Below are 25838 nucleotides of genomic sequence, written 5' to 3' on the forward strand. Positions count from 1 at the left end.
TATATGTATATATACATATATATATATATACTTTCACACATCTGTGCTAAGGCTTTCTCCAGAAGGACATATAAGAAAGTGATCAAATCAATTGGCAAATATGATCAAATCAACTGACAAGGGGACCTGGATGCTAAGAGTGGGATGGAAAATTACTTAAATTTTTTAAATTATAAAATGTTTCAAGCATGCATGCTCAAAAGTACAGAAAATAATATAACAGATGCCCTTCTACCCACCACCCAGATTTCACAGATGTTAAAATTTTGTCAATTTTTTATGGATTTTGGCATTATAAGTACAGCCAATATACAACCCCCATCCCTTCTACTTTCTGCCCCTGATTAACCGGAGTTCTAAAGTTAAAATATAATAGTCCACTTTACATTTCCGGTAGATAGATAAATCCATGAAATAATTCTATTATGTGTAACAGAAATATAAAATAGAAACAAGCATATACATCAGCTTTGGACTTTTTTCATGACCCGTTGTAACCCTCCCAGCTTCTCAGCTCCCCCCCCCCCCATCCTTCTCTATGCCTGGGCAACCAATAATATAAACATATTAGTTTGCATTTTCTAGAATTTTATGAAATAAAATTGTACAATATGCACTCTTTTTCTGGTTTCTTTTATAAGCATGATTTTGAGATTTATCTATGATGTTGGGCTGGAGCAATAGCACAGTGGGTAGGGTGTTTGCCTTGCACACAGCCAACATGGCCAACCCGAGTTCTATTCCTCTGCTCCTCTCGGAAAGCCCGACAAGCTACCGAGAGTATCTCGCCTGCACAGCAAAGCCTGGCAAGCTACCCGTGACATATTCGATATGAGAAACACAGTAACAACAAGTCTTATGATGGAGACGTTACTGGGCCTGCTCGAGCAAATCAATGAACAACGGGAGGACCGTGACCATCTATGATGTTAAAATTTTTCTGCACCCCACCCCAGTGGCAAGCTTTCTACTGTAGACCAGTTCTGTTCATTATTTCTATAGCCTTTGGACATTAGATATTCCCCTAAATTTCTTTATGTCCTACATATGAGAGAGATTAGTCAAGCCTTCTCTTCCCTCTCTGACTCAGTTCACTCAGTATGATACTTTCCAGATCCACCCAAATTGCATTGATTTGATCTTTTTTATGGCCAAGTAGTATTGTGCTGTCTATATGTACCATAGTTTCTTTATATAGTCATATGTTCTCAGACATTTAGGTTATTTCAAGATTCTGGCTATTGTGAATAGGCTTCAGTGAACATAAGAGTGCATATACTGTCCATACACTGTGCTTTTGTTTTTTTTTTACATATATATGGAAATTTTTAAATAATTATTTTTTTGCACTAAAAAACATTTTATTTATTTTTTTTCCAGACTTACACATTTTTGTGCTTGGGTTTCAGTTATACAATGATCAAACACCCATCCCTCTACCAGTATGCATTTCCCACCACCACGGATCCCAGTATCCCTCCCACCCCCCCGGAGCCCCCATCCCACCATGCCTCTGTGGCAGGGAATTTCCCTCTCTCTCCTTTTGAGTGCTGTGGTTTGTAAAAGAGGCATTGAGTGGCAATCATGTTTGGTCTATAGTCTACTTTCAGCATGCTTCTCCCATCCTGGGAGGATCCTCCCAACACCCTTTATTTGGTGTTCCCTTCTCTTTCTGAGCTCCCTTTTCCCCTAACATGTGTGGTTGGCCTCCAGGTCATTGAGTAAAGTTCCTGGTACTAATCTCTGCCATTCTTGGGTGTTAGTTTCCTATTTTGTTACTTTATGTTCCCCAGATGAATGTAATCTTTCTCTGTCTATCCCTTTCTTTCTGAGTCATTTCGCTTAACATGATACTTTCCATGTAGTACCACTTGTATGTGAATTTCATGACTTCGTCTTTTCTAACAGCTACATAGTACTCCATTGTGTAAATGTACCAGAGTTTCTTTAACCAGTCATCTGTTCTCGGGCACTCAGGTTTTTTCCAGATTCTGGCTATTGTAAAGAGTGCTGCAATAAACAGACACTGTGCTTTTGAACCCTTTGGTTTATTTCCAGGTGTAGAAACTCATGTCCTAGTTTTTTGAGGAATGATCCACCTTGGAATTTTTCTTCACTTTGTTTGTCTGGTTGGCTTTGGTTTGGGGGTCATACCCTGGAGGTACACAGGGTTTACTCCTGGCAGTGTTCAAGGGACCATATGTAGTGCTGGGGATAGAACTGACTTAGCTGCATGAAAAGACAAGTACCTTAATTCCTGTATTATCACTCCAGTCTCAACCACTCTTGAATTTTATTGAAGACTAGGATGACAAAAGGTATTTTTAAGTTTCTTAATTTTTCTATAAGATTTTATTTAAGCACCATATTCATTTTGTAATTCAATAAACTTACATAAGACTAGGATGACAAAAGTTATTTTTAAGTATCTTAATTTTTCTATGAGATTTTATTTAAATACCATGTTCATTTTGTAATTCAATAAGTCTACATAATTATTCATGGCATGGGCCTTTTATTATTTAGTACCTGAAAATTTTTTCATACAAAAGTAAATGTAGATTTGTGTAAGTAATCTGAATAACACTTAGAGTAATTAAACATAGTTCTGTTCTAAGCTTTCAAATAGTTTACAAAAAGCAATATCAGATATTGTATTTTTCAGATTCATATTTCATTCTTCTAAAATAGATTGCATTTCACTGCTGAGATTTTATATATATTCATTTATTAGTAGTATACTTTCCATTCCTACATGGAATGTACTTAGGATAGATAACATTTTGCTCAATTTAACAAAACTCAAATCAGGGTTGATCAAAATCAATTGGGGTTTTTTTTTTTTTGCTTTTGAGAGAAGTATCATATCCTAATTCTTTTGTTGAATAAATTTAGATTTACCAGATCTTTTATGTAATATGAGTCTCTGGAATATAATTTATTCCTCTATTTTTTTAAGCATTGACTTTTTTATTAGCAGTTTTTAACTTAGTTTATCACTACTGCAAAAGTCCGTCTTTAGGTAAAAACTCAAGTTTGAGCTGTCTTTTTGCCTTATTGATATGCTTTGTTCTGACTGGTGCATGTGTAGTTTAGGCATCACTAAGATATTTAGGAGTAGTTCATATTCAAGATGTTACAACCTTTCCACCACCATTGCTTCCTCTATTTACTAAGTATTACCTTAAATTTTGCTTTAAATATTTCATCTGATTTCAAAGGGAGCCCCTTTTTAAGCTGAATGTGTCCTGCCTGACTTTAGACCAGAAGTTGTAACATAAAAAGCTTACCTGACTATTCCTTCTAAGTCTTGACATCTTTTAAAAATTTTCATGCAACTCTATGCACCCAAGTGATATCAGATAGCTATCACTTAGGAACATTGTTTATTTTTTGTAACATTTATAGTGTTTCTTCAAGAGTCCTAATGCAATATGAACTTCCATTACCATAAGTGAATTTACCACTTAAAATCAATTACTGCTAGAAACGTACAAAAACCATCATAATATAATGTCTATCTCTCTCCTGTGTTGTATCTTAAATCTTGCTCAACAACCACATTGATCTTCCAATTTAAACCTTTTCAATACATTTTTACTTGCTTTATCTGCCTTACATTTCTGATGCCAACTCTTCACTTGCTTGGTTGTTTTAATTTATCATGAGATATCAGGCTGTTTTCACTTGGGGCACCCCAGAGGGGGGCAGGTGAGAACCCTCCCAGCCCCAAACGACCCAGCTCCGGCAGCTGACCTCCACTACCCAACTGCCATCATGCTTCAAGCCACTTTTCAGGCAAGCTTCACATATGAGTAAACATATTCCTGGACCCCACAACACACCATAAGACACTCCTTACCCATTTTCCATAATTATCACACCATATTTGATAGAGAAATATATATATATATATATATATATATATATATGTGCCTCTCGGAGATCCTGGCAAGCTACCAAGAGTATCCTGCATGCACGGCAGAGCCTGGCAAGCTAGCCTTGGCATATTCGATATGCTAAAAACAGTAATAATAATGGGTCTCAGTTCCCTGACCCTGAAAGAGCCTCCAATACGTTGGGAAATATGAGTAAGGAGAGGCTGCTAAAATCTCAGGACTGGGATGATGGAAACATTACTGATGCCTGCTTGAGTAAATCGAAGAACAACGGGATGACAGTGATACAATGAATAATATTTTTATTTAAAATTCAAATTTTAAGAGGATATGTATTATTGCATAGAGATTTACAATGTGCAAAATGAATAAAACAGTATGTAGCACTGTAGCACTGTCCTCCCGTTGTTCATCAATTTGCTCGAGCGGGCACCAGTAACATCTCCATTGTGAGACTTGTTGTTACTGTTTTGGCATATTGAATTATGCCACAGGGAGCTTGCCAGGCTTTGCTGTATGGGCAGAATGCTCTCGGTAGCCTGTTGGGCTGTTAGAGAGGGCCGGAGGAATTGAACTCAGGTTGGCCACGTCCAAGGCAAATGCCCTACCTGCTGTGCTATTGCTCCAGCCCAAATAATATGCATCATAATTTTTATTTCATAAAAATATAACATAACAAACAGATTAAAATAAAATACACAAACAATTGAGAGTAATGCATTTTTATTTCTTATTTTCAGTGAGGTTTGGTTTGGAGAGGAATATCTGGGGGTGCTCAGGATCTACATCTGTGCTGTGCTTACCTGACCAGTGGTCAAGGGATCATATCACAGTGTCAGAGATTAAATCAGGGTTGGCCACATGTGAATAAACATGTTACTTTCCTTTGGTACTTTCTCTGATTAAGATTAATACTTTCTTGATAGATTTATAGTTTATTTTCATCATTGTAACATATTATTATCTTTATATAATGAATATATATTAATTTTGACCATAAAAATCATGCTTTGAAATAATAAATTCAAAGCCCTAAAATATAACTAAAAAGTCTCAACACATTAATAACAGATAGCACAGCGGTAGGGCATTTGCCTTGCACGCAGCCAACATGGCCGACCCGAGTTCGATTCCTCCGTCCCTCTCGGAGAGCCTGGCAAGCTACCGAGAGTATCTCACCCGCATGGCAGAGCCTGGCAAGCTCCCCGTGACATATTCGATATGCCAAAGACAGTAACAACAAAGTATCTAATGGAGATGTTACTGGGCCCGCTCGAGCAAATCGATGATCAACGGGAGGGCCTTTACTTACTTACTTACTTACTTACTACTTACTTACAAAAGGAAAATATTTTCAATACACATATAAATCATTTTAATTAAGAAGCATTTTATAATTCATTTATAGACCTGGCTCTAGTTCTAGAAAAACATTTAACCTCTATTTTCTTAATTACAAAATCAGGAAAACTGAGTCTGTTTCTCTAGTAATGGTATTTGTTCAAATAATAAGATTCATTCATTTCTTTTTTTTTTTTTTTGGGAGGGGTCACACCCAGCGATGCTTAGAGGCTGTTCCTGGCTCTGCACTCAGGAATTACTCCTGGTGGCGCTTGGGGTATGGGATGACCTGGAATTGAACCCAGGTTGGCAGTGTGCAAGGCAAACGCCCTACCTGCTGTGCTATCACTCTGGCCACCCCCATTCATTCTTTATATTTCGAGTACCCTACTTTGTACAAGTAGAAACCTGAGTCTGATGTCCTTAGACCACTCTGACACACTGGGCTGGAGCGATAGCACGGTGGGTAGAGAGCTTGCCTTGCACACAGCCAACCCTGGCCGACCCCCGTTTGATTCCTCTCAGAGAGCCCAGCAAGCTACCAAGAGTATCGCACCAGCAAGCCAAAGCCTGGCAAGCTAACCGTGATGTATTTGATATCCAAAAAAAACAGTAACAAGTCTCACAACAGAGACATTACTGGTGCCAGCTCGAGCCAATCAATGAACAATGGGAGGACAGTGCTACAGTGCAGTGCTACTTTGTACGAGATAATGATCTAGGGTTATGACAATTACAAAGAAACACAAAAAATATTGTTCTCACAGATTTAAAGTATAATGGGAGTAAGACAACTAAATAAGTAATAAACATAGAATCTCAAGTGTTGATAAATGTATTGGAAAAAAATGAAACAAATAGAGAGCAGGGTCTTCAATTTTAGGTTGAGAGCCAAAGAAGGACTAATTGAGAAAGTGGCATTTAAGTAAACAATGTGTGATGGAAATAAGAGAGCTGGTTATGTTGCCATTTAGGAGGAAAATAGTCCATACATAAATAAATAGAACAAGGGCAATAAGGCAGCAAGTGTGCATCAGAAGCAGGGTTGCATCACGGAGAAATGAAAAACTAACTCAGAGGAACAAACATAAATCCAGGCCAATTTTATCACAAGTGAGAGGGAATATTATTGGAAGGATTTAAGCCAGGGACTGGTATAATATGATTTTTGTCTTACAAGGATTCCCTTCTACAGTTTTAAATCTCTCATGAAGTACTAGAGTAAAAGTGGAAAGGCCATTTTGGAGGATGTCAGTTACCAAGTAAGAGCCAATGAGATAGGGTGATATCAATAGACAGCAAAATGAGACAAAAATGGGAACCCAGTTTGAAACTAAAATTTATCTTCAAATGTATGATAATGGTAAAACAGTGTAGGAGGAATTCTGTAAATAAAACATTGAAGTCAGCTTGTACTGCTCCACATGGCAGAGCCAAGTGCCAGATCATGACTGTCCCATATGAAGAAACCTGATGAGCTGGTGCAAATGACATATAACTGCACTCAGGAATAGACTTCATGCTCAGGACCTATTTGTGATGAAGTAGACACCATTAATGTGAGGAAGGGTCACACTCCTCTGTGCCTTATGTGTTTGCCGCTTTCAATATGACCATGTTCATTGGAATTTCATCTGCTACACATTCTCTTGTTCTGCCTGGGAACAGAATCATCCCCATCCTAGACATGGCTTGGAACACAGCCTAACCAAGAAGAGATCAAAGCCATATGAGTCCTTTGTGGGATAGTCCTCTTTTTCGAGAGGGAATTTACCCTAATCTATTTAGAATATTCCAGTGCATTCAAAAGTCACTTCTTGCTAACTGTCATATTTTTCTGCTCAACAGTCCTTTAGAAACATAAAGTACATAATCATCCAAAATCACAGGGTCTACTTAATGTCAGGGATTGATTTGTATCACTGCTTTGGAAGAAGGAGAAAAAAAGAATTCTTAAGGACAGAATTTCCTACTTGAAGAACTGTTCTCAAAACACACTGTCCTTGGCAGCCCATTAATTATATTTTATGTTGACAGTTTTTGTATAGTTATATCTTGAGGGGGATAGAATGTGTTGAGTTATTAATTGGTTGATGCTGTATGTTAATTGGATGCTAATTAAATTTAAATTTAATTCATATTTGAAATACTTAATTTAACTCAGGACCAGAAAATTAGAATATTCAAGCTTCTTGAAGGAACTTGTCTTTCTATCTGTCACCTTCATATGTCTATTGACACTTTGTCCTTGTTTACAAACTTGTTTTTCAAGAAAGGAAATCAGATGGTTCTTAGAGCTCCTAGCTGTAATAGGAAATGTGGTTCTTGCAATATAAAAATATCTAGTTATATACTTGCAATCGCAATCGCTTTATTGAATTTAAAAAACATATAACTCTATCTTCTTACTTTATTCAAAACAAGTCCTGTCAAGCTAGAAAATGCTAAACAATGCTATTTGATTCTTTGCCTCTGGCTGGAAAATTGAAGAAAGAGCTCAAAAGGAGTCAGTACTTTCATCTCCAGAAAGTCACTGAGATGCTCTGGTAGGAGGTCTTTAAACTTCAGGGAAGTGGTTCAGTTCATGATACTAAGTGGCTTTGGGAAATTCTCTGAGATTCTGTTTCTACTATTCCTCAGGAGAAACACCAGGAGGTAAACTCAGAGAAAACTGTTGGCAAAAGATCCAGCAATTTTTTCATATAACTGAGGAGAGGAAGGAGTCTCTGCCCTTCCCACAGCAAAATTCACAGCATTTCTGTTCCTCTGTCCAGACAGTAGGGTTTTCCAAGCTCAGATTTTTTTGCAGATTTCCTTAGAGAAAGAGTTCTAGGCCTTGGGATGGTGAAGATTGTATCTGATTTCAGTCTGTAAACAAAAAATACTAGGGGCATATATAATGAAGAGTACCTACTCTTAAATTTAAATTCTTTGAATTCCACTCTAGAAAAGTTACTTCCTTCTCTGAGTGTTGGTTCTGTAATCTATAATTGGTAAAGTAATACTAATCTTGAAATAATGTAATAAGCATTAAAGAAGATTATAACTGTAAAAGACAAATAATGCACAAAGTAAGACATTCAGTGTCTTATCATTATTGTTACCATCATTGACTAATGATTTCCAATTTCACTTTCTGGTCCTGCTGAATGTCTGAATCTAGCAGTAGATCCTGCTGTTCACATGTGCATGAATACTATGCAATGCTTGTCCTTCCCAAACCTATTCTATAACCCTTTTCCCTTCCTAATGTATTTTTTTTCCAGCTGTCTTGGAAAAGCCTCTAGAAAAGAAAGCTGGTAGAAATTATGGGCCCCCTGGAAATAAAAAGCTAATATATTTCATTGATGATATGAACATGCCAGAGGTGGACGCCTACGGGACGGTGCAACCCCACACTATAATCCGACAACACCTGGACTACGGACACTGGTGAGAGTCTGCAGAGAGAGACTGGGACTACCGTGGAAAGATCTAAGGAAGAATGTGGTGCCTAATAGAAATCCCGGTGACAAACTACATTCCTCATGGGATTTTTCTTGGTGTATTCTTTTATATATGGGGACATTATTACACACATGAAGAGTTTCGCCAGAGAAGCTAGTAATATCTCATCTAAGTGGGGTTAGATGAAATTTTATTCATCTCAAAATTTGCCTTCTCTGAGCCTCTGTAACACAATTAACCACTTCTCTGACTTATACCAGGGTCCCAAAGAACCCAGGACAGGTGAAACATTTAAGATGTTTCAATAAAAAAAAAGTCTGAATTTCTCATGGAAAGAAAACAAGATTTGTGATAATTTTTATTCACTTCTAAACTTTTACTCGGTTTGTTGTGGAGAAAAGAGTGGGAGTAAGAGGAAGGAATTTAAAGAGAAGAATTGTAGTTATGATATAAACAAAGTTTTATTGAATGCCTGGAATATAGAACCATCCATAATATCCACACATATTTTAGCAGCTGAACTAGACTGGGAAAATAGAAGTGGCTAATTAGTTTTTATTTCTTCTATATTTATGATCACAAAACTTAGAAAGTAAAAATTTTCTGGAAATCTACCATTTTTGACAGTAGTTTTTTACACATGTTTATGCTCAAAAATATCTACTTCATAATTTCTCTGATCAAATTTCCTACCATATGTCAGCCAGTGATCTTCCCTTCACAGAAAATAGAGATGCAGTTTCCATTTATTTGCTCCTATATCTGCACAACTGACTTGCATCCCCAAGTATCCTATCCCTTACCTGTTTTATCTGCCCTGAGACTTACCCATCAACTAGCATCTTGAGTCTACTCTTTCTACCTCCTGAAATCTTTATTTCATCAACTAAGCTATCCCAAATGACTCTAACATTTACACCTGTATAAATTTCTCCCATGTTTTTAAAAAATTGGAAGGGGTATGTTGGACCACACCCGGTGGTGCTCAGGGCTTACTCCTGGCTCTGTGCTCAAGGATAAGTCCTCCTGGTACTCAGGGGATCATATGCAGTAATAGGATCAAACTGTGACCAGTTATATGCAAAGTAAGATATTCAGTGTCTTATCATTATTGTTACCATCATAAGATAAGCACCTTAACACCTGCACTGGGCTAGAAAGATAGTACAGCATTTAAGCTGCTTGCCTTACATGCAGCCTTCACCTGTTTGATACCTGGAATAACATATGATACCCGAGCACTTGACCAGTAGTGATTCCTGAGAATAGTTGGGTGTAGTCCAAAACTAAAGAAAAAAATTTAAGTATGATTCTGTCTCTCTTTACTAACATAACCCAATTTCTATATTTTATTTTCACCTCCCCAGTCAACTATAGTTTTATACATATTTTTCTAAACTTAATTGAGCTGTTACTTCTCAGCATTAACTCTATGTTTACTGTGAGATACAGCAGACCCTACTAGGATAGTTCTTTGTGTTCCCCTATCGCATTTGCCATATGAAACTATTTTTTTTTCTTTTGGAAATACTATTTCTTTAGTCACATACCTCTGATACTCCTCCTACATTTTTGTCTGTTTGGAGGTTATGCTCTTCCCGTGCTATTTTTATAGATATTTTATACCCCTCATGTTCTTTTCAATATAGTTATTGTGTCTTTTCAATCTCCATCAATGAATCTAGATATTTTTTCTCACCCTGACACAGGAATGGCAGGACATATTTCACCCACATTGACAGGACATCTTGCTAGACTTTCCAACCTCTCTGACCTTTGGTTTCTGGCTGTTGCAGGTATGATCGGAACAAGCTGTCTCTGAAGGAGATCAGGAATGTTCAGTATGTTTCCTGTATGAACCCGACTGCAGGTAGCTTTACTATCAACCCACGACTTCAGGTATGAGGAGGCGTGAAACCTAAGTATCTTGCTAAGGTTAATCTCACTTGATTATAGGTATGAATTGTTCCTTCCCTTGTCTAGTATCTTAAATTATAATAAATGTCGCAGGATTCTGAACTGTATTCCTAAAGGTCAGTGAAACTTCTAATCTCAGAGTCTTTCATTGCTGAATTAGATCTAAAATGTGTGAGATTCACGTGAGTCTTCATAATGAGAAAATCTCAGAGAGAGGGCTCTCCCAAAGTCATTAAATAATAAAAAACATTATCATACTTGAACTCAGATGACCTGAGTTCATGTTCATGTCTTTGCACTAGCTTATTCGACCAAGAGTGCAACTACCCCATTGTAGGTTTATTTTAAGATTCAGTTAATTGTGAAACACTGTGGCCACAATGTAGCATTCAAAATCCTTATGAGAATTCATTGGAGCTAGAGAGATAACAAAACATCCATGCTTTGCACGCACATGACCAGAATTCAATTCCTGTTACTTCATGATTTCCTAAATGCTGCCAAGAGCAGTACCCAAGCACCTAAACAGGAGAGTCGTCCAAAATAAACAAACAAGCAGACAAAAAATAGGTTACCTTTGGCCCAGAGAGATCATATAGAAAGTAAGATGTTTGTCTAGTTTATAGTCAACCTCATTCCCAAAGCACAGCCAGAGGTCATTCCAGAGCACAGAGCCAAGAATGACTAGACTCTGAGTACTGGCCATGCCTGGCCCAAACCCTCCCCTCCCCTCTCCCAGAAGTATTCCTTGTTATTTGGGGGATTTCTGGGGCACACCAAATGGTACTTAGGGTTTACTCCTGGCTCTTCACTCCAGGGATCACTGCTCGTGGACTGAAGGGACCATATCGTATGTCAGGGATCGAACTCAGGCTTGCCATGGGCAAGACAAGTTCCCTGCCTGCTGTACAATCTCTCTAAACCCCAGTTCTTTGTCATTTTATCCAAATCCAGAAAACGCAAGTTTTATTTTGTAATGATTATGTCTAAATTCTGACTTCCTCGGCATGCTCTTTCCTCCTGCAGCGTCACTTCAGTGTATTCGTCCTCTCCTTCCCCGGAGCTGAGGCTCTCTCTACCATCTACAGCACCATCCTTGCCCAGCACCTAAAGTTTGGCAACTTCCCAGCATCACTGCACAAATCCATACCCCAGATGATCAGTCTTGCCCTTACCTTCCACCAGAAAATCACCACGACATTCTTGCCAACAGCAATCAAATTCCATTACATCTTCAATCTCAGAGACTTCGCCAATATTTTCCAGGTAAGTCCATCTGCTTCAAGATACCTTACTAGGATTAGTAGTGATTGGAGTCCTCACAATCATGGTTAAACTATAAAGCCAAACTCTTAGGGGGAAAGCACATTTCCTTTGGAGTCATGAATGCAAATGAATATAGCGCCATGGGTTCCTTGGGGCTTGGTCCCATAGAAATAGCATTAGTTACTTATTACATAATGTCCCAGTATGCGGAATACAGTTCTGAGTTGTTTCTTTAAGGCTAGGAAAGTATTGGCATGTTGGGGATGGTTATATAATGAATGATCTTAGCAGGTATATGTAGAAAAGCAAATGACATTTATTTTTTTGAATAAAGGATAAAACTATTTTGTTTGGTGCTGCAAGGTTTTGTGTCATCTCTACTCAGTCTCCCAGGCTGAGAGGGACCAGAATAGCCACTACAAAGCTCAGGAGCCACCAGGGCAAGCCTTTTGCTTCTCAATGCCTCCGGGTCTACACCTTACAGTGCTGGTAGTGAAGGAAGATCTATGCGGTGCCAATAATTAAGCCAGGGTCCTTGCACATACAAGGCACTCAGCCCTGAATTCTGTGTTATTTTTCAGCCCATCTATTTTTGTATTCTTGAAGTAAAATAAATGTATTCCAAAAATATATTTATTTCTTGAGTAAGCCACGCTGTTAATGTAACACACCATTTGCCAGTCCCTTAGGACTGATACCTCAGTCCTAAGAATCCTAGGTTCACTTTGAAATTCATTTCAACTCCTCTTAACATTTGTTTGAATATCGATGCCATCTGTGGTCTTTGTTTCCAATTTCTTGGAGCTTCACTACCAAATGTTCAGAGGGCAAGGTAGCAAACCCTGGTCAAACATAGAATTTTCATATGCTGAAGTTCACAATTCACCCATCTAGGACAATAATCAGCTGAAACATCTTTTTCAAGTTTCATGAAAGCTAAGATAACTTTTACCAAAAAGGGCACAGCTGTAGGGAAATGTCAACATGAAGAGAATTGAGTGAGTGTTCAAAATTAGAGAAGAAAAAAAGTAGTTAAGGTTATTTGATCAAATTTTTATTGCTCATAAAGGCAAAACTGCAGGTTGAAGAGGAGATGAACTCTTATTCCAGAGTCAATCATTGTAATACCTGGACAGACACATTGTCCCCTGTATGATTTATGCATATGAAAATTCTTTGAGATAGAAAGTATAAGAACATTTTTCTTTATTATTTACTGAGTTTTTTAATAATACATTTGTATAGAAACTTCACAAATAATATTTTTGCAGCTATTGAATTACATATTACACAAAAATGTGCTAGCATTTGCTCCTTTGTACTGGAAATGTGATCAATTACATTATTTTTTAATGCTAGATCAAATTTACATTCCTGAAATCAGTCTAGTTTGGTTATTGTAGTTAAAATACTTCCATATTTTTAGATTTTACTTGGTATTTTCCAAATAGTTATATATATATATATATGTGTGTGTGTGTGTGTGTGTGTGTGTGTCTGTGTCTGTGTCTGTGTCTGTGTCTGTGTATAATATCCTGGACTAGAGAGAAAGTACAGGGGTATCCCCAGCACTGCATATCCCTAAACATAAGAGCCAGGTATAAATCCTGAGCTCCATTTGGCGTGGTTCCAAAACCAGTATAATAGTAACTTATAAATTTCTGTATAATAGACAAAAGTTGTAAGTCCTCATAAAATTCACTAAGGAATACTCTCTTCTTTCTCTAGAAGGTTTTGTAAGATATTATGACATGCTTTCCTTAAATGTCAGAATAATTTACTGGTGAAACCATCTAGGATTTTTTTGCTAGTGATTTTAAATTATGAATTCAATTTCTTTAACAGATGTAAAATAATTCATCAATTCATCATTCATTCAAATAGATTTCTTATGTATCTATTGTATCTATTAGGTAAAGGCCCTCCCGTTGATCGTCGATTTGCTCGAGCGGGCCCAGTAACGTCTCCATTGGAGACTTTGTTGTTACTTTCTGGCATATCGAATACTCTCAGTAGCTTGCCGGGCTCTCCGAGAGGGGTGGAGGAATCGAACTCGGGTCGGCCATGTTGGCCGCTTGTAAGGCGAATGCCCTACCAGCTGTGCTATTATGGTGAAATATTTATGTGATCAATATTTCTAATTTCCTGACATAGAAGCATTTATAATACCTATTATCTTTTACATATATGATATCTGATATCTCTATTTTGTTCTGTGTATGGGTTATGTGTACCGTTTTTTTCTTTTCTTTCCTTTTCTGTTAGCCTTTTCTTGGGAGTTTTCAGTTGTGCTAGTGTGTTTTAATTTAATTTTGTTGTTTAGGGGTAATGTGGAGGGGGCGACGGTCTATACCTGGCAATGTTCAGGATTACCCCTAACTCTGCCCTCAAAATCACTCTTGGTAGGGCTTGGGGAATGATATACATTGCAAGAACTTGAGTTCAAAATAGGTGGATGACCGCTGCACTTTCTCTTTGGCTGTTTTTCTAGTGCTTTTACTAATTCCCTTTGAATCTGGTCTATTCTGCTATTACCCCCACTTATTGTTATTAATTTCAATCACAATAATTTGGGGTAAGTTTTTTATTTGAAAATTTTTATTTGATTCACTTTTAAAAATTCAAGTTCTTTCTGAAATTCTTGTCATATAATTTCTTGGATATAATAATCATTGATTTGTTAAATCTTATTTTTGATGACTTTCCCTCTGCTTCTAGTGTTCCCAATAATTTTTATTTAATAAGAACATTATGAATTTTAAAATATTAATTTTTGAAAATAACTTGAACGTAAATAATTATGTTTTCCTTCGGAAAAATATATACTTTTGCTTGTGGAGGAAAACTACCAGAGACTGAAGAGTTTAAAGTTGGGTTTCAGTACTATGAGGACTGAATGATTTATGATTGATTCATTCATGGATCTCTTAGAATTTTTATCTATGGCCCCCTTCTTGACAATTTTTATCCTCCCTATTCCACAAGACAAGAAAAAGTTGTTCAGCATTTTAATTTCTCGCATATCTCTACACTTTCAGTTCCTGAATATGTTATACACTGTTTATGTCAAATGTCTGAAGAAGGAAAAAGATGCCAAATTTATGTTTATCTCTATTCTTTCCTCTCTGCTACTTTAGTCTCTAAAGTTCTCACTGTCTTCTTTAGTTTCTAATGTCTCTATATGTCACTTATATCACTTGTCATCCCTTTGATCATCGATTTGCTCGAGCAGGCGCCTGTAATGTCTCCATTCATCCCTGTCACATGCTAGTGTATCCCATTGGCATCTGCTTGCTCCAGGAACACAGAGAGCCTCAAGCCACTTGTTCAGGGTTTTGACAAAGACCATCTCATAGATGGGCGGCCATGTGTTCTTTTGACATCCTGTGGAATCCAGTTGGTAACAGTTCTAGTCCAGCAGTCATATCTAAATCGCATTACGTGTCTGGCCCATCTGATTTTTGATGCCTTGGCTAACGAGACAGCGTTCCTGATTCTTGATCGTCAATAGAGGTCAGAACATCTGATTCCTTCTCTCACTTGAGTGAAACGTGATATTCCAAGCATAGCTTTTTTTATTCTTCTTTGAGATATCTGAGTAGCATTCTTATCCTGTTTTCATAGGGCCCAGGTCTTTGAGGCGTGCAGAAAGAATGGTGGTGTCGAAAAGATGTTCCTGAAGCTGGAGGTTCTTTGTCCTCTTAAAAACTTCTGTGACGCTCTTAAAGGCATTCCAAGCCCAAATCAGAGAGCAGTGTGGAATGCCTTCAAGAGCGATGCAGAAGAAATTGAGAAGTTCTATATGGAGCTGGAGAAGTTCTATAAAGAAGACCACATCTTTTAAAAGGTCATTGTCGGTGACTTTGACACCAAGATAGGTTCAAGAAGGTCGCCAAAGAACTCCACATTGGGACCCACGGCCTAGAATGGAATGAACAGGGTAAAAGACTGTCTGAGTTCATCATATTGACCAAGACCATCTATAGTAACTTGCAGTTCCAGAACACCAACTCTAAACGTTGGACATGGGAGTCCCCTGATAGATAGTTTCCACAATGAAATTAATCACATCATATTCAATCAACAGTTTTGCCTGACTGATGTCACTGTTGTCCCAAAATTCCACATGGGATCAGACCACCGTCTCCTACATGTGAAATTATACTTCACAAAGTGGGGAGAAAGGGCTGCACAGTTCAAGGAGAGAACTCCCAGAATGACCACCAACTGGGAGCTCTTTGGCACTATTGCAGCAATATGGGTAGATGTCACCATTGACAACATCAACAAGGAATAGGGTTGACTGGTTCAGCACCTCCATGATTGTGTGAGGAATGCCGAGAGAGAGAAAGCCACAAAAAGATGCCTGTCTTTGGAAACTCTTGAGTTCGTTCACCAACGTGGTTTGCCACGAGCCTCAGGCAATCGCAAGCTAACATCTGAGCTCACAAAGCTGTGCAGAGAAGCGATCAAGGAAGACCTCAAAGAGAGAAGAGCAGCAGAGTTGGCGGATGTGGCAGAAGCTGGGAAAAGTATCCGCAATGCCCGCCTGTCCTACACCAACTACAAGACCAATATGACTGCCCTCCAACATCCTGATGGATCTATCACATCTTCCAGAAGGGCAATGGAAAAGATTAGCCATGAATTCTGCTTGGATCTCATCGATAGCCAAGTCCACCTGCCCACATACCAAATTTCGCAGGATTGATATGTCATTCCCAGCATTCTACCTTCCTTCCATCTCTATAAATATGCAGTTTAAATATAAATGTCCCACTTTTTCTGTTCTAGCCCCAATGAGTTGGTCTACGATCAGCTATTACATCATTATGAAAAATACAAACATTAATGAAGGTTCTTGTTATCTTTAAATATTCAGAATTAGTACATTTATTCTTTCAATAAGCATTCACTTAAAATCAGGTATAAATAAGTCACTGTGCTAAGTGTTAGTAGTATGATAAAAAAAAAACTAATCTGAAATGAATTATCTCTCATTTTTTTTGTATCTATGAGACACCCTGATCTGGAAGCAATCTTATACTGATAAAAATAATTTCAAAAACTAATAATCCTTCCACAGTCTTAGAACACTCTTGAGCTTATTCGCCAACGTGGCTTGGCACATGCCTCAGGCAACCACAAGCAAACATCTGAGCTTGCAAAACAGTGCAGAGACGCGATCAAGGAATACCTCAAAGACAGAAGAGCAGCAGTGCTGGTAGATGCGGCAGAAGCCGGGAAAAGCATTCGTAATGCCTGCCTGTCCTTCACCAACTACAAAACCAAGATGACTGCCCTCTGACATCCTGATGGATCTATCACATCTTCCAGAAGGTCAATGGAGAAGATTATTCATGACTTCTGCTCAGATCTCTTTAATAGCCACATCCACCTGCCCACATACCAAATTCCACAAGATGGATATGTCGTTCCCAATGTTCTCCCTTCTGATATCCAACACACCACCTCATCGGTAAAGAAACAAAGAGCACCTGGCCCAGACAAGGTCAGACCTGAACAACTTAAAAACCTGCCATCAGTACTCATCAGTAGACAGACTCGGCTCTTCACAAGCTACCTGTCTGAATGCAAGGTTCAATCCCAATGGAAAAACAGCAGGACTGTACTATTATACAAGAAGGGAGACATCCACAACATTGGCAACTATCACCCAATCTGCCTATTGTCTGTCATCTACAAGCTGTTCACTCGAGTCATCCTGAATAGGATTGGCAGAACACTAGATGAAGGACAACGATGCGAGCAAGCCGGGTTCTGAAAAGGATTCAGCAACATCAATCATATCCACATAACTAAGCTCATTGAGGTTTCTCAGGAGTTCAAGATGCCACTCTGTCTAACGTTCATTGATTTAAAGAAGGCCTTTGATTCTGTTGAGACAGAAGCGGTCATCAAAGCCCTAGCCAATTAGGGCATTCAAACTCAATACATCAGGATCCTCTGTGAGCTGTATTATGGATTCACTACCAGGATCTCACCATTCTACAAAGAAGTGATCTTCCATGTCAAGAGAGGGGTTCGGCAAGGTGATACTATTTCACTGAAACTCTCCAGTGCCACCCTCGAGAACATCATGCGACGACTAAAATGGGAAGGAAGGGGAGTGAAGATAGATGGTCAATAACTACACCACCTCTGCTTTGCTGATGACATCGTTCTAATAACATCAAACATCAGCCAAGCTGCACAAATGCTGACCGACTTCGACCATGAGTGTGGAAAGGTCGGATTACAGCTGAATCTCACAAAGACAATGTTCATGAGAAACAGTCCTGTCCCTGACGTTCCATTCACTCTCAACAGAACAACCATCTCCGAATTCAACAGTTATATATACCTAGGTTGAGAAGTCAACATGACGAATGACTTGGCACCTGAGTTGAGCAGGAGGAAGAGAGCGGCTTAGAACGCTTTCAAAAGTGTTGAAGAAATAGCTAAGAGGACAAAGAACCTCCTGCTCCGAGCACATCTCTTCGATTCCACTGTTCTTCCTGCATTAACATATGCCTCAGAGACCCAGGCCCTATGAAAACAGGATGAGAACACTATTCGGGTCTCTTAAAGAGGAATCAAAAGAGCTATGCTTAGAGTATCATGCTTCACTCAAATGGGAGATAGAATCCGGAGTTCTGACCTCCGTTAATACTCAAGAATCAGGGACGCTGTCTAGTTTGCCAAGGCATCGAAAACCAGATGGGCTGGACACATAATGAGATTTAGAGACAACCACTGGACTAGAGCCATTACCGACTGGACTCCACAGGACATCAAAAGATCGCATAGATGCCCACCTACAAGATGGTCAGACTTCTTCGTCAAGATCCTGAATGATCAGTTTGAGACTCTTCATGTTCCTAGAACGAACAGATGCCATTGGGCTATGGTAGCATGCAACAGGAATGAATGGAGACATTACTGGTGCCTGGTCGAGCAATCTATGAGTAATGGGATATCAAGTGATCAAGTGAATAATCCTTCTGTAACAGGCATCTAAATATAAATAACTATGTACCACATATTAAAAAGATTGAGTCGGATGGGCAAATGTGTTAGAGAAAAGTAACAAAGAAACACAAATTGAGCACATCTAAAAAATGCAAGTAAAGTATAAAGGCATGAAAAGTGTGTAGGATCAGTAAATAATTTAGATTTTATAAAACTAAATCATAAACTCTATTATAAATGGTGGCAAGAGTGATGGAAAAAGAAGACCTGCATGTTTTACTGAATAAATTGAGCATTATTCTGTTAGTAATGGGAAACCATTAATGATCACTTTTCCTTTGTGACAAGAAAGTCATGGTAACAAATGTAGATAAGTTTGAAATTACAGGACTTGATTAAGCTAATAATGAATTAAAGTCTTGGTAGTCTGTTTTTTTCCATAACAAAGAAAGCTATGATCAATAATGATAGAATTGACATAAATATTTTAAAATAATAGTAATGATTTGGAAAAAGTTCTAAGCAATATAAAAAAGAAGAAAATAACAGGGAAAGATTAGCTATGTTCATTAGTGTTCTTTCATTATTCTTATTTTATATAAGCAACATAAGCCTAGAATAGTTTTTTATGATAAAAGTGGAAAGTTAAAAAAAAAAAAGTGGAAAGTTATTTATAAAACTCAAAGACATAAAACACAGTGATTCAGCTTACATTGTGAACCTACCGCCCTCCAAAATACAGATGTATTTGTAGTATTTGAAATCATCTCTTGATTTCCCCCAAACTCATCCCTGTATCTCTCCAAGTAAACCTTCTGTCATTCACCCTTTAAAATAAGTTATTGAATCACTTAGATACACAGTTACAAAGCTTTCATGATCAGGTTTCAGTCATACAATGTTCCAATACCCAACCCTCCACCAGTGTACATTTCCCACCCCCAGTATTCCTCCCATCACCCACACACAGCCAGGAAAGGTACAGATATAGAATGACTGTACTCATTTATAGAATAATTTTTAATGGCACTTATGGAATTTAATTTGCTTTGGAAAACCTGGCAGGCTACCAATGTAATCTGCCCACACGGCAGAGTCTGGTAAATTCCCCATGACATACCCAATATGCCAAATACCAGTAACAATGATGGGTCTCATTCTCCTAACCCTGAAAGAGCCTTGAATATGGCACTTTTTAAAATCTCAGGACTAGGACAAAGGAGACATTACTGGTGCCTGCTCGAGGCAATCAATGAACAACAGGATGATCATGATCGCGATGGAATTTAAGTGTAGCAAAGAAGCTATTCCTTCCCTAACTCTTGTGATGTGTAATAAGTGGTGAATATACCAGTCTCTTAAGTCAGGAGGACTTGGTTTCAAAACTCATGAGTTTAAGCTTAAGCCACTTATTTTATGACACAGAGCATGCTTCACTGTGAATTCTAAACCCCATGTTACACAAAATGGATATAGTAAACCTGTAGATCATCATGATCATTATTATTTTTGGAGAGGTTTCTGTGGGGGGGGGGGAGAATGGGCCACATCTGGCGATGTTCAAGGATTACTTCTGGTTGTTCACTCAAGAGTGACTCCTGGTAAGTACTCAGAGAATAATTTGTGTTCTAGGGACAATATTGGGGTTGACTACTTGCAAGGAATGCACCTCACCTTCTATGTCATGGGCTCTATTGTGATTATTTTATGAATTTTGTGTGAAAAATATCTAGGCCAAAATCTATTGTATGACTTCCTTCAATAAATTATGGTTGTAATTTTAAATTGTTATTAATGTTATTTTTTTGTCTGTTCTACATAAAGGGCATTCTCTTCTCCTCAGTGGAATGTGTGAAAACTACAGAAGAACTAGTAAAGCTTTATCTGCATGAGTCAAATAGAGTGTATCGAGATAAAATGGTGGAAGAGAAAGACTTTAATATTTTTGATAAAATCCAGATGGAAGTAGTCAAGAAAATTTTTGATGTGAGTATTTACTGGTTTTATTTGAAAATTAATTATAATTATACAGATTATGTATTTTAAATATTAGTATAAGTAAGTAAGTAAAGGCCCTCCCGTTGATCATCGATTTGCTCGAGCGGGCCCAGTAACGTCTCCATTGGAGACTTTGTTGTTACTGTGTCTGGCATATCGAATACATCACGGGGAGCTTGCCAGGCTCTGCCGTGCGGGCGAGATACTCTCGGTAGCTTGCCGGGCTCTCCGAGAGGGGCAGAGGAATCGAACTCGGGTCGGCCATGTTGGCTGCGTGCAAGGCAAACGCCTTACCCGCTGTGCTATCGCTCCAGCCCTAAACTTGAGAAAGAGATCAGATAAGGAAAGAAAAATAAAAATCTAATATTGAGACAGTGTTAGGGAAAGAGCAGACACAAATAATAAAAGTTGAGTGTTAAGAAAGTCTGTGCCAGGGGTCCTTTGGAGTTCTAGAAGGTAGCCTCTCAGTATCTGTATTATAAACCATAATGCCCGAAAGTAAAGAGAGTATGGGGAAAAATCTCTGCCATAGAGGCAGGGGAAGAGGTTGGATGGGGAGGGATACTGGGGACATTGGCGATGAAGAATGTGCACTGGTGGAGGGATGGGTGTTCAAACATTGTTTGAAACTCAAACATGAAAGCTTAGTAACTGTATCTCACAGCAATTCAATACAAAAAGAAAAAGAAAGAAAGTCTGTAAAGCACTTCTTTTGCATTCTTTTCATTAACATCCCCAAAGTTGGGCAATATCAACTGACAATCCAATCCTTACACAATATCATCTCTCCATAGACAACCATGACTGTATTGCAGATGAGTAAAACTCTGAAATACCTTTGAAGTTTGGAATATCTAGATTAATTTTAAAGACTAGAAATTTATTCTAATGCAAACCCAAAATCTCTTTCCCTGTCTTACTAATCCTAGATCTACATAATAAACCTCTAACGATTTTCAGACCATTATCTCATGTTTTCTGGTTAGATAACTAACTTTTTATCTGTTTATCATTTCTGGCATGTCTTTTCAAAATAAATTTGACATAATCTTAATTACTCAATTAACAGTTTTCCAATATGAAAATATGATGCTGAACTTCTATCACACAAACAAAATGGGATCTGATCACCATTTTATATACTATAATTGCTTTTCTTATTAATTTATCAAAATGTGTACTAACAAATCACTATTATAATATAGGTAAAGGTAAAGGCCCTCCCGTTGATCGTCGATTTGCTCGAGCGGGCCCAGTAACGTCTCCATTGGAGACTTTGTTGTTACTGTGTCTGGCATATCAAATACTCTCGGTAGCTTGCCAGGCTCTCCACTATTATAATATACTCCTGAGAAATAAGGAATTTGATAAAAAATAAATAATCATAATATGTAATTCTTTTAGAGAGTCACAATGCATTCCATATATTACAGCCCAAAAAATCGTAATTCTTATTTACATATAATTTACAAAATGTATTAAACCAGAAAGGTTGGTCTTTATACAATCTATTAATAATTTGCATAATAAGCAATTCTTGGAACATGCCTTGGGAACAATGACATAGAGCAGTCTAAGATGACATTTTCTATTTTATTTTCAAAATTACTGCAGAACATAATCCTCTGTTGTTCAACAGAGGCTTTGGATCAACAAATCCAAATTTGCCTCACACACTTCTTATTTTTCACAATTGAACTTAAGAAATAAACAAATTTTGTTGTCTTGTGCATTGTTGTCTCAGGTTTGCCTTATTGGGTTAAGCTCAATAACTTCTTAATAGGATTCTTGGGTCTAGCTCTCTCTCTCTCCCTCTCTTCCATATATATGTATATATATATATATATATATATATACATATATGTGTGTGTATATGTGTGTATATGTATGCATATATAGTTCATTCTAATCTATGTCACCATTATTAATGTATGGACAGCATTTTAAGTAATTAATTTCACTGTACTGTTTGTTGGGTCTGACACCTTAATCTTAGCATCTTATGTGGCCTAATGTTTAGCCCTCTCATATCTTAGATTCTCTGAATATTATAGAAATTGCCAGTATTTATTGGCAATTTTTATTGTTAACCCTGAAAAGAAGCTTTAACTCTATTCTTAAGTCATCTAAATTAGAACTCAAACAATAGTCTTTGAAATAGGTATTAATATGTGAGTTTGTATAATAAGGATACATCCTTCTCATCATAGACCACATATAATTAACATCATTTTTATCTTCCCCAGTGACATTTATATTTTAAGCCTGAAGCAACTTTTATTTTCCAAATCTTGGTATTGGTATCAAAGAAAAATTTCCCAGAATTCCACAAAGAAGCAATATAATTCTGTTTTTACTATTAAAGAAGCTTAAATTTCTCTGATGTATGGCCTTTTTGTTTGAACACATTAGTATTAAGAAACCTTTGAGTCACTGAATAGGATTTTTCATTTTTTATACTTCACATCTTGACTCTCCTCATAAAAATTGAAGACATTATTTTATTCATCAAAGAGTGTTTGTAGTTCAGCCTTTTTAGAACTGCACATTATTTGTACCTTTACTAGATCATTAGTGTGAATTAATTTTCCTCTGTACTGATTCCTAATATATTAGCCAGTTTTGAAACTGCAAAGACATATTTTCACCTTACTTCATGGCTCTTCTGCATTTAACTACTTCTCACAAAAGTGTCCTGGCACTGGTACTACTATCTGGAAATTCCAGAGTAATTTCAAAGTTTTATATGACCCTGAAACCACCTTTAAGCTATAACAAATACTCAGGGTCAAGAGAGATAATACAGTGGGTAGAGTGCTTTTTATGCACACTGCCAACCCAGGTTCAACCCCCAGAACCCCCATCTGTTCTTCTGATCCTGCTAGGAATGAATCCTGAGTGCAGAGTCAGGAGTAAACTCCAAGCACTACCAGGCGTGGCCTCCACAAAAAAAGATATAGCAACTCCTGATATCTAAATCTTTCAACTCTCTCCTTTATATAGGCAGATAGCAGTCTTCTTTTCTTGATGGATTTATTGTAAACTTCACTTATATTAAATTTGGGTAAAAGTTGTCTAATGAATTTATAAAGCTAACCACTAGCATGTTGGTGGTCTCTTTCTCAAGTGGATCTTCTAGTATGAACTTTAAGAGAAAGGAATGGCAGTGGGGACTATTGCTCATAGAAAAGTATCACTTCCTACTTCATTAAAAATCTCTTCTTTCTTGAACAAACTGCATCTACATTTACTCTTCAGGTATCAGGAATTTAGGGTTTTACAGCAGTTACTTTCTGAGTTCAATTTCTATTTGTATGCGTGTCTTTAATACTTAGATGATAGATTGTGCTAAAAAAATTTCATTCTGGAAAGGGGTGTTAGGATGGTCAAAAATGAATAGTCCTCTTAAGACTTTTGAGATATCAATAGAAAGCATATAAAAGGTGAATGGAGCACAGCACTCCACAAGGTTTCACACTGAGAAAACAGTCATCATCTCAGAGATACTAAACTCAAAGAAGAATAATTATGGAAATATCCAGAGAAAAGTGTCTGGGAAGGGGAAAAGCAGAGACTTTAAGAGAATAGAGACTTGTTAGAAAAGATGAAGTCATGAAATTTACATACAAGTGGTACTACATGGAAAGTATCATGCTAAGCGAAATGCGTCAGAAAGAAAGGGACAGACATAAAAAGATTGCATTCATCTGGAGAACATAAAGTAACAAAATAGGAGACTAACACCCAAGAATAGCCGAGATAGGTACCAGGAGGTTTACTCCATGGCTTGGAGGCCAGCCACACACGCTAGGGGAAAAGGCAGCTCAGAAAGAGAAGGGAGTACCAAATAAAGGGTGTTGGGGGGATCCTCCCAGAATGAGAGATGCATGCTGAAAGTAGACTATAGACCAAATATGATTGCTACTCAATGCCTCTTTTGAAAACGACAGCAACCAAAGAAGAGAGAGAACAAAAGGGAATGCCCTGCACAGAGGCAGGGTGGGATGGGGGGGCTGGGGGGGTTGGGAGGGATACTAGGATCAGTGGTGGTGGAGAATGGGCACTGGTGGAGGGATGGGTACTCGATTATTGTATAACTGAAACCCAAGCACAAAAATTTGTAAGTCTACAGCTGTACCTCATGGTGTTTCACTAATAAAAAATTTTTAAAAAGAGAGAAAGAATAGGGACTTGAAAGTCTGGCAGTCAGCACTAGACAGAAAATACCAACCTAGGATGAGAGAGAGATGAATGCAAAGGACTTATAAAATATCACTTTTAGATTGGGACTAAGTTGCTAACAAATTTTGATCTTGTGAGCACAATAGTCTGCTGCCACTCCATTATGAATGGGGAAAGTCATTACCAAGGAAAGACACATCCAGTAATTTCAGCCTTTCTGCACCCTTACAGGCACTGATACAGTCCTGCCTTGCCCTCCCTTGGCAGCTTCCTACTGAGCTCTTGGGCTGTCTTGGACTGAAATTTAGCTATCATAACAGTTAGGACGTGTTAAACCCAAAAAGGGTGGTACCATCATATCTGGCTCATATTGGGAGTAGTCATTCTGGACATGAACATTTCCCCAGAAGGTCCCAGTATCAGCTTGGCCCAACAGGTCACAATCACAGCTCTCCCATGATGGTCTCTAGGTCTGAGTCACCCGAGTACTCATGCCTTTGGCCCCACTCTGTAGGACACACCCTTCAGCTTCCAGTGGCCAAACAATCTGACAGGCTGGTAGTTGTAAACACACCAGAAACAATGTTCTTCTCAAGTGGGTGCCACAGACATAATCTCTAACCTAAGAGGACAACTGACCCAAACATTTCAAAAAGTTTCCGTTTTATGCCTGTACGCAATGCAGCGGGGCAGAGCGATAGCACAGCGGGTAGGACGTTTGCCTTGCATGCGGGCCGACCCGGGTTCGATTCCTCTGCCCCTCTCGGAGAGCCCAACAAGCTACCAAGAGTATCCCACCCTCATGCCAATGCCTGG

General features: G+C 38.1%; 1 protein-coding gene across 1 annotated transcript in view; it reads left to right on the top strand.

The window, feature by feature from the left end:
* The window catches only part of DNAH9 (dynein axonemal heavy chain 9), a 577218-nt gene that overhangs the window by 292391 nt on the left and 258989 nt on the right, over window positions 1–25838 (top strand). Inside the window, exons 39-42 of the mRNA XM_056117744.1 lie at window positions 8507–8672; window positions 10484–10586; window positions 11631–11870; window positions 20667–20828. Of these exons, the coding sequence (XP_055973719.1) occupies window positions 8507–8672; window positions 10484–10586; window positions 11631–11870; window positions 20667–20828 (671 nt within the window). The remainder of the gene's footprint in view (window positions 1–8506; window positions 8673–10483; window positions 10587–11630; window positions 11871–20666; window positions 20829–25838) is intronic.

This window comes from Sorex fumeus, unplaced genomic scaffold (assembly GCF_029834395.1).
Source record: "Sorex fumeus unplaced genomic scaffold, SorFum_2.1 ptg000036l, whole genome shotgun sequence".
Lineage (NCBI taxonomy): Eukaryota > Metazoa > Chordata > Mammalia > Eulipotyphla > Soricidae > Sorex > Sorex fumeus.